This window comes from Symphalangus syndactylus, chromosome 18, assembly GCF_028878055.3.
Source record: "Symphalangus syndactylus isolate Jambi chromosome 18, NHGRI_mSymSyn1-v2.1_pri, whole genome shotgun sequence".
Classification (NCBI taxonomy): Eukaryota; Metazoa; Chordata; class Mammalia; order Primates; family Hylobatidae; genus Symphalangus; species Symphalangus syndactylus.
Genome location: NC_072440.2, coordinates 15,219,657 through 15,229,718, shown reverse-complemented (window position 1 = coordinate 15,229,718; position 10,062 = coordinate 15,219,657). Strand labels below are relative to the sequence as shown.

Genomic DNA, 10,062 nt, shown 5'->3' with positions numbered 1-10,062 from the left:
AGAGCGCGGACTGCCGGATCCATGTGTGGATCCCAACGCGTTGCAGATCCATCGGAGTAACTAACTCAACAAACACGTACTGAGTACCTATCACGTGCCGCGGATCCCAAGGCATTGCAGATCCATTGGAGTAACTAATTCAACAAAAGTGTACTGTGTACCTACCACGTGCCAGGTATTGCCATAGGTGCTAGTGCTACAGCCACGAACAAAACAGACAAAGTCTACCTGCCTACCTTGTGTTCTTGTCTAGCAGACACAGCGCCGTGGAAACAGATCGACTATGTACGTCAAAATTTCAACAAGATAAAACACACACACACACAAAGTAAAAACCCAGAAACAGCTGTAGCAAATATGACACACACCAGGTTAATATCTTTAATATATACCGAGCTCATACAAATTTATCAGACCCCAGAAGATAGAGCAAAGGACATTGACAATCCACAAAGGAGGAAATACAGTCGCTCCACATGAAAGATGCTCAACCGTGCTAGAAGTCAGTGAAATGCCAACTGAAACACGATGCTGTTTTTTCATTATCAAATTAGCAAATATTTAGCCAGATGATAATTCCCAATACGGGCAAGATGGACATGTTTCCAGATGATAATTCCCATACGGGCAAGATGGACATGTTTATCCTTGCTGGTGGCAGTGTAAGGGGATACAAATGTTTCTGGAAACCATTTTGTCAATATGTAGTAAAAGCCTCAAAGGTTTTCATATTCTTTAGTTCAAGAATCCCACCTCCTGGAGTCTACCGTAATAACTTGACATTGGGAAACAGCCTGTGCACAAAGATATTCATCAATTTATAACTGAAAAATTAGTAACAGCATTAGTGATTGGCAACTGGCACAATGGTCCATCTAGGCGATGGGAGAGTACACAGCCACTCCAAAATAAAATATTTAGTAATCATACGGGGAGATGCCCACGATATGCTAAGTGAAAACAGCTACACAAAACTGTATCATTACAGAAGACAGCAGCAAAACTATGTTAAAACAAAATGCAATGAAACTATAGTTGGGGGAAAAAGCCTGAGAGACACCAAAATGTGATGTTTTATTTCCTTCTTTCCTCTACTTGCAAAAATTTATCTAACATGTGGCTTACATGGATAATGAGAAGACCTAGTAGGTTTGGTGCTTGTGTATGCAAAGGCATGGGCACACCGAAGTGAGGAGCTGGGTTTCCTCCCATCTCTACCGCATCTGCGCTGTGCCAACTACCACCCCACCCAACCTCAGGTCCCCAAGAGACAGCGACACGGGGGCTGTCTGTTCCACATGGAAGGCCCTACACCCCAATCTTCTCCCCTACTCTGGGGAGCTTCTCCTGTTGGCCCAACAGTCTGCTCTTGCTTCCCTTCCCCAGGAGACCCACCTTGTGCCTACCTCTCTAAGTCCCTAAACCAGTGCTCTCCAAGCAGAGGTGCCATGAGCCTTACGGCTGTGGTTGCAGATGTAGGCACCTCCGTTAGGATCTGTTCCCTCTTCCACCCAGAGCTCTGCCCCCAGTCAGTGGCTGCAGCATGGGCCCTTTTGTCCAATCCCAGGGCTTGTTCCCTTAGTTAACCTCAGCACCTGCCCAGCTCAACCCATGTCCCGTCATTCCCCTACAGGCTGGAACTGCCAGGGTGGTGCCCACCCAAGGCGGCTGTCTGCCATGACAACAGGAGCGTGTGTGTCAGGCTGGTCCTGCGCACTTTCTGGGTTTTGTTTTCCACTCCTCTTCATTGCTCATCACATACTTACCTGGGGCCAATGAAATAGGTCTTTGCTGTTTCCTAGAAGTCACCAAAATGCTTTAGGACATTAAGTTAGTCCCAGAGTCACACTATACTAGGCCAGGGAGTCACCCCTTCACCAAATCCCATCTCCAGTGATGCCCTGGTATGCAATGAAGCCTACTTACCAAAGGGGTACCATGTGGACCGGAGAGCAGTCACAATACAGTCCAAAGAATGCCAAAACCATGGAAAACAGAACTTTCCTTCACATGCACTGTTGAACACTACTGCCTGTCCCTTTTATCAATCAATACCCGTTCTCCTAAAATTTAGAGAAATTATAACCCCAAAATATGTACAAAGCATCTCCCTTCCCCCACTTTCTTCTTCAGCCTGATCACCTGTCACTGAGGTCTCCCTCTGGGGCTGCGCTTCATCCTCCTTAGCTGGAGACTAAGGTATCTTCCACTAGAGCCACCACAGAGTCCTCACCTCTCCAATGTGGGCTTCTTCCAAGTCCAAGGTGGAGGGCAAGCCCCTGACCCTCTCTCATCTGCTCCATGTTCCAAAGTGCAGGGAGCTATCAAGAAGGTCCTAAGTGCATACCAGCACTTGTCCCAAGCCCACACACATAAGCACCAAGAGAAAAAACACAAATCACCATGCCAAACAAAGGTGGAGCAGCTGCTTGGATTGGGTGCCCATAGGCCAAGGACCCGGCTGCAAGTGTGGACAGGGAGTGTGGCTGGCCTTTCCTAGGCAGCTCTGGGGTGTGCAGCAGCACAAACCTGACACAGACATGGTAGGGCTTTCAACAAGCCACTTGGGTAGAGTGAGGGCTGGCGACACAGCAGAGTTCCCACCCTGCTTCCATGCTGGGCTGGGCCACATGGAAACCTTCCAGGTGCCTTTTCCCAGGTGCCACTGTACTCCTTCACTTGGGGGCACCTCTCCCTGGCAGGTACTAGTCTTACCAATACAGCTGCTGGAGACAGAATAGAACTGAGCACAAAGAGAAAGTGATCTGTACACCTCCCATTCATGGAATGGTGGCCCTGCTGTGTGTCTTCTCTCTGATCATACTTAAAGAGCACCATGGTCCCACCTGAACAGCCTTGGCTGGAGTCCAGGGGAACCTAAAGCCTGTATTCAGGCAGTTGTTCAGCAGGGCAATTGGGCTAACAGAGTTGATGGTGAGTGGGTGGCAGTAGTCTGCAGACCCCAGCAACCACTGAATGTCCTTGACCTTGCAAGGCAGCAGTTCTTCAGAATTGCAGTCACTTTTCCCAGCATCATCAAAACTCTTAAGAAGCCAGGCCCAAGGACCCAATCTCTGGGATCCCAAGACATATACATGTCTTTAGGTGGGTGCGGATGTTGTCCTTCTGCAATCAAGCCAGGACCCTTCAGACAGGGGCAGCTGAGCCCAGGATAGGAAGCCCTATGGTCCAGGTCATGTCAATGTGGTTCATTTGGTATTGAAATATGGTGGAACAGCACAGTCCAAAGGGCGTGGCCAAACTCAGCCACAAAATAATTTCTTGGTCATCCCCCTGTGAGGAAGGACGAGGTCCTTCAGAAGCAGGACATGCATGCCAGTGCTGCATTGTCACCACACTGGGACCACGGCAGCCCACAGCTCTTTGCTTTTACAGATGCCTCCAAGACCCTGGCTGGGTTGCCAGAAGCAGACACCCCCCGGCCTTAAGTGCTTAAGGATGTTTCCCGAAGGGAGTCTGTTTTCCCTTGGACAAAGGCAGCCCATCTGATTGCCCAGGCACGGGGATCACATGCTACCAGGTGCCTCTAGAGACCCACAGATGGTGTGTGAGTGGCTGCAGGGCTGCAGTGAAGGCCACATGGCACCTGAATGGAGATGGGAACAGGTCTCAAGCTGGGCAAGGCTCGCCATCAGTGACAGGGGGTAGAAGCAGGAGTGACTGAGCATCAGCTGCTGTGGCACTGCCCATGGAGATCCTGGGCAGCAAAGGGAGTCGCTGGTATCCACCCTCAGCCTGCTATGGCCCTCAGGTGTGGGTGTGTAGGAACCTGCAGCCTGATAGACTTGCCCAATGGCTGAGAGTCTACCATGACCTTATTTAGCAGGCAAGTTCCAGATTCCCCAAACAACTGGCTCCATTAGAACACCAGCAGCTAAAGCCAGGCATTAATAGAAGTGCAACATTGGTCCTTCCCAGTGAGAGCAGTGGGGCCTCCCAGACTGCATATTCATGTGCAGAGTGGAACCTGGCCCCCAGAAATGGCAGAACTGCGCTCCATGCAGTGACCACTCGACCACTACAGCACGGATGAGGCCCTGCCTGCTGCACTGGGCCCTGGCAGGGCTGGGAGGCATCTTAGGCAGGAAGCCAGACCCCCTCTCCAGGTACACCCATCAAGCCACCAGCCTGGCCAAACTGGCATCTTTCTGTTCAGAGCTTATCAATAGGAACTGGGCAACCAGGTGGGGAGGCTGCCAAGGGAGCTTGGAGAGGGCAGAGTAGGAGGCTCCATGAACCAAGTCAGGCTGGGAGGGGTCAGCCCTCGTGGTCAGTCAGCGTGCGGCGGAGTCCCTGTGCCTCAGTAGCAGAGCGGTAGTCATTGAAACAGGCCGGGATGCCAGCAAGAGGGAGGCGAGCATGCAGTGAGCGATAGGTACAAAGCTAGCACATAAGAGGAAGCGCGGCAAGGTGGGCAACCAGGGCGCCAGGAGGGATGGAAGGAAGATCTCCTTGGGGAACACGTCTGGAGAGGCAAGAAGGGAGGTCTTCAAACAGGGGCAAAGCTGTCGTATGGGCATTTCTTCTACACAGCAAAGAGCGTATGCTACCTGGGTGGCTGCAGACGCTACCAAGTGGGCGGATTCTTAAAGATTCCGTGCTCGGGCAGGCAGGGCTGGCGCTGGACTAGTCCCGTTGGAAGCTGGATGCACTGGGCAAGGCCCCGTGCCCGCAGCGGCCAGCTGGCGGCAGAGCATCTGCCTCTCTCGCACAGCCCTATTAGAGGCAGAAGTCTTCCTGATTTGGGCACGCCGCGCATGCCGGAGCGGAGACTTGTAGGTTCTCCGCAACTCTGCCAGGAACCCCTGATAGTTGTTGCGCAAGGGGCTGTCAGGTTGCATGTGGGGGATAGCCCACTTCTCCGCCTCCCCAGTCAGTCGAGACACAAGGAAGGCCACACGCTCGGCCTCACCCGGGAAACGGGATGCCTGGAAGATCATAAATCTGTCCATCTGCATCAGGAACCCCGCCAACTGGCCTGGGTCCCCGGAAAAGGGCTCGGGCAGAGAGGTTGGAGGTGTGGTCATGGGTCGAGTACCGTTTGAAGTAATTGCAGAGATGGGCGGGGTGATCTGCAGAGCCCCCGGGATCCGCGCCCTGGTGCGTAACAAGGTCAGCTCTGCCATCACGCTCTCCAGCATGTTGGTGAGATTGGCCTTCTCTGCCCGCAGGGTGGAAGCCTCCCGCCTCAGCGCCGAGTTGGTGAGGCGAAGGGAGGTCAGGGTGTCAATAACGTCATCCATCTGGGCATTCGGAGACGCTGCCAAGGCTGGGCTTTCAGCTTTGGACGTCTGCGGCTGCACCATGCTGGCCAGAGGTCAGCCACGGGCTGAGATCCGCGGGTGGACCAAGGGGGTGTGGTGACCAGGTGGGCCCCTGTAGAAATGGGGGCAGCGTGGGGTGCACGACGGGAGGGCGCTGCGAGACCCCCAAGCCGAGGGCCCGAGAGAGGGGCACGCAGTGCCAGGCCCTGGGGACTTCGGCCCGGTCCCACGCGGCTCCTTTACTGCAGACTTCGCAGACTACGGAGCCAGACTGGTGGCTGGACTTGCTCTGGGCGCTGGAGGATTAAGAAAAGATGTTTTTAAGGTTTCAGTTGCGACTAGCGGGCAGAAGGGTGAGGGGCGGCGTGGAGGGCCCGCGCGTGGGTGGCGAGGTTGCACAAAGCCCCGCGGAGCCCGCCCCGCGCCCGCCCGGGGGAGAACAAAGGGGGCTGCTACTTGGCGGCCGCGGGCCTGGGAGCCACCACAGTGGCGGGGCCCGGCCGAGCAGGGGGCCGGGGACGCGCGTACCTGGGGTCTCGCGGTTCCTCCGCGGCTCCGTCCGCCGCCGGCCGTGACCAAGATGGCCCGCGCGGGGGACGCGGCCAGGCCGATGAGTCACCGCGCGGACCGCCGAGAACTGCTTCCCGGTCAGCGCAGCCGAGCGACGGCGCTGGCGATGGCGGCGGGCGGCCTCCGGCAGGTGCAGGGGCCGGGCCAGGCCGGGGCCGGGGCAGGGGCGGGGCCGGGGTCGCGGCAGAGGGCGGGTCACCGCGCGGCCTTTGTGCGGGCGGGGCCGGCGTGGTGGCGGTGGCGGGCGGGACTTAGGCTGGCCCAGCTGGTTGCCATGGAGACCGCCCGCTCCCGCGCGTGCGGAGACGACCGCCGCCCCGCCCCCGGAAGTGACGCACAAAGTCCCCCGCTACCCCCAACTCGGGCTGCTGCCAATCAGGGAAGACTGTAGTTGCTGCGGCGTCTTCATCAGGGCGAGATCCTGGTGTTCTCCCAGCCATTCCTCCCAAGAGGGCTTGCAAGGCTCTTTCTGTGGTTGTCACTGGGTTGTTTTTTTTTTTTTAATGATGATTTACTGTTCTTATTGTGATTTTTTTTTTTTTTTTTTTTTTGAGACGGAGTCTCGCTCTGCCTAGGCTGGAGTGCAGTGGCGCGATCCCGGGTCACTGCAACCTCCGCCTCCCGGGTTCAAGCGATTCTTCTGCCTCAGCCACCCAAGTAACTGGGATTACAGGCGCGTGCTACTATGCCCGCCTAATTTTTGTATTTTTAGTAGAGACGGGGTTTCACCATGTTGGCCTGGCCAGTCTCGAACTCCTGACCTCAGGGCATCCGCCTGCCTTGGCCTCCCAAATTTCTGGGATTACAGCCATGAGCCACCGTGTCAGGCCCTTATTGTGATTTGAATATGAATTTAATGTAACAAATCTTGATGTCAGAGAAGTAAAAAAAGCTTTATACTACTCAGACTCCCTCCACCTAAAGATAGCAAATAGTAATACATATATATATATAATGTACAGATAGTAATATTTCTGTAGTTCCATCCAGTCATTTTTCTATATGTTCTACAAAATATTAATTTTTTACCTTATGAATATTTTGTAACCATAATAGCACATTGAATTTTGAGCATTTTCCTATTAAAGATAGTTCAGAAGCATGATTTTCAGTTATTGCCTGTGGTCCATGGAAATCCTGTACCACAAAGTATTTAGCCATACCCTTTTTGATAGATCCTTATCTTGTTTACCATGCTAAAGTTTTATAAACTACACTTGTATATAAATCCCCACCCTTTTCTCTGCTGGGTTCCCCAGGGTAAATACCAAGGAGTGAAGATACCTGGCTGATATGGTTTCGCTGTGTCTCCACTCAAATCTCATCTTGAGTTGTAACTCCCACAATTCCCACATCGTGGGAGGAACCTGGTGGGAGACGATCGAATTATGTGGGCAGGTCTTTCCTGCACTCTTCTTGTGATAGTGAGTGAGTCTCAAGAGATCTGATGGTTTTAAAAAGGGAAGTTTCCGGCCGGGCACAGTGGCTCACATCTGTAATCCCAGCACTTTGGGAGTCCAAGGTGGTCAGATCACGAGGTCAGGAGATCAAGACCATCCTAGCTAACACGGTGAAACCCCATCTCTACTAAAAATACAAAAAATTAGCCGGGTGTGGTGGTGGGCACCTGTAGTCCCAGCTACTTGGGAGGCTGAGCCAGGAGAATGGCGTGAACCTGGGAGGCGGAGCTTGCAACGAGCAGACATTGCACCACTGCACTCCAGCCTGGGCAACAGAGTGAGACTCCATCTCAAAAAAAAATTTAAAAAAAAAGAGGGAAGTTTCCCTGTACAAGTTCTCTCTTTGCCTGCCGCCATCCATGTAAGACCTGACTTGCTCCTCCGTGCCTTTCACCTTCTGCCATCATTGTGAGCCTCCCCAGCCAGGCAGAACTGTAAATCCAATAAGCCTCTTTCTTTTGTAAATTGCCCAGTCTCAGGTATGTCTTTATCAGCAGCGTGAAAACAGACTAATACACTGGCCAAAGGGTAAGAACTGTTTGATTCTGGGTCTGGATTCCCAGCTTGACCTAGGTGATCCTTCTGCACGGTCAGTTTCAAGCTGGCTTGGCTGGAGAGAAAACATACTGAGAAATAAAAATAAAAATTTAAGCCCCCCCAACCAACTGAACAGATCCCCTCTTGGCCAAGGGACCCCAAAGAAACCTGGGAAGCTGAGTTCCTGGCCATGATGGGATAGGAGGTTGGACACATCTCATTATCTGCCCCCGCTCCATAACCGATAACCACCATTAGGCTTTTTTCCCTAAGAGTTAAACAGAAACAAGCCCCTTTGAAAGACTTCAACATTGATACCAACCAACCACCTGACACTGCTCCTCCCTTTTTGTGGCACACAACAACTGACCAGCATTCTTTCCTAGTAAGAGACCACCAACCCTGGAGTGGTTCTGGCCAGCCTGTGGAGGATGTGCAGTGAAAGCTTTTGTGTCCTCTGATTCACCTTTTGACGTTAGAGGGCTGAAAACTCCACCTTCAGATCATGCTAACACTGCCATTTTTTGTAGATGCTACTCATGAAGGGGCATGAAGCTCAGTTGCACATGTGCATATTTCTCTTCTCATAAATATTTATGACTCCTCCTGTAGCTTATTGAATATGAATATTTGGCCACTCTGTTCAACATAAATTCCTGTCTTACTCTTCCAACCCTTGAAGTGCCTGTTTATGGCTTCTGGCCAGAGGCTACACTTCCCAGCCTATTCAAATGGCCACCCTGCAGGATGCAACTTTTTTTATGATAAATAAAACTCTTCTTTCCAGGTTTATGAACCTCACCATTCTTCAGTTAACAATACCCAGCTTGCCAGTCTTTTGAGGACACAGTCTTCAAGGACGCTGAAGCTGGGAACCACCTGCACTCCTTAGGCAGGCCTGGGACAGAGCTGGATTCACTCAGACCCAGTTTTCACTCAAGGGAATTAGGGTATAAGGATGTTGTTACTGAGCAAGTGGTCTTGCTGCCTGATGCACACAGAAGTTGATACATATGGCACCAGCTTTTGAGAAAAGAAAAGCTTTATTGCAAAACTGACCAGCAAGGAGAGAGGAGGTGGGCTCAAATCCATCTCCCTGATTTGAGGCATGGGGCAAGTTTTAAGGGATCAGGTGGCAAGAGAAAGTATTTAGGAATGCTGGCTTGCCAGGGTCTGATTGGAGGGCTTCAAATTTGACCATATGTGGTAATGTATATATTAAAGTAGATTTTAGCCCCAGAGCTTCCAGGCTGATGGACCCCCTTGCTTGTGAATGAGTTGTGGTTTTCAACTTCTGGTCATGTCCCAGTCTTCTTGGTTCTAAGAGGAGGAATCATTGGCTCTGGGTGTTGTTGGAGTTCAAAGCTTTTTCTATGGCACATGCCCAGGCTACATGACTTGCAGTTTTGGGCTCTGTTCTACCTAAAAGGCAGCTTGACATTTTGTTATCAACAGGGTAAGCCCAGTTTGGGCTGGTCCCACAACTACAGTGTCAGAACTTGGAAAGGATACTTATACCCCACTGTGCCAAAGTGTACACCCTTTGTGACCAGGTGAAAACTTCTAGAGCATGAAGCAAGAGGGAAATAAGGAAGACTGTGTGTCCTTGAACTTCTTCCATGAGACCTTCTAAGTCAGATGGGGGCAGGAGCTGTGTTAACCTTGACTGAGGTCAATGACTTCAAAAGCAGAAATGAGCCTGCAGCATTCTACCCCTCCAAGTTCTTCTAAACACACAGAGGAATCCCATCTACTCCTGGGAGTCACTCCATCTGTCTCTCTAGGCCCCTGGATACTGTGACCATTAGTGAATTGTCTGCTGCAATTCCAAGTGTGGTTGACACCATAAATCTTAAATTCCCAGGTGCATTGAATATAAGGTGCACCCCAATTTCAGAAATGATAAAACATTTAAAGAAATAAATAATTTATCTGTATTTCACTTTACTTCCAAAGGGAAATTAGATGGCAGCCCATACAATAGGGCAAAATAAAAATTAATGAAGTTTTAAAAATAAAAACAGGAGAAGAATATTTGGCTTCTCATCCAGATGAAGCTATGATTCATGCCCTGAGGTGCCTGTCTGGGCTGTGAACACAGAACAATAAAATATGCAAAGAAAATATTGAAAGGATATGTGGGCTCAAAAAGATAAACAAGATAAACTTCACAATGGTCCAGAAACACAAACTTCTGAGTATTGACGTGG

General features: G+C 51.2%; 1 protein-coding gene across 1 annotated transcript; it reads right to left on the bottom strand.

Annotated features, from left to right (window-relative positions):
- Positions 1 to 358: 358 nt before the first annotated feature.
- On the bottom strand, positions 359 to 6,099 carry RTL6 (retrotransposon Gag like 6). The gene is made up of 2 exons (XM_055252834.2): positions 5,814 to 6,099; positions 359 to 5,581 (listed from the first exon to the last, which is right to left on the bottom strand). The coding sequence occupies exon 2, from the start codon at positions 5,325 to 5,327 to the stop codon at positions 4,608 to 4,610; it is 720 nt and encodes a 239-aa protein (XP_055108809.1). The 5' UTR covers positions 5,328 to 5,581; positions 5,814 to 6,099; the 3' UTR covers positions 359 to 4,607.
- Positions 6,100 to 10,062: the final 3,963 nt, after the last annotated feature.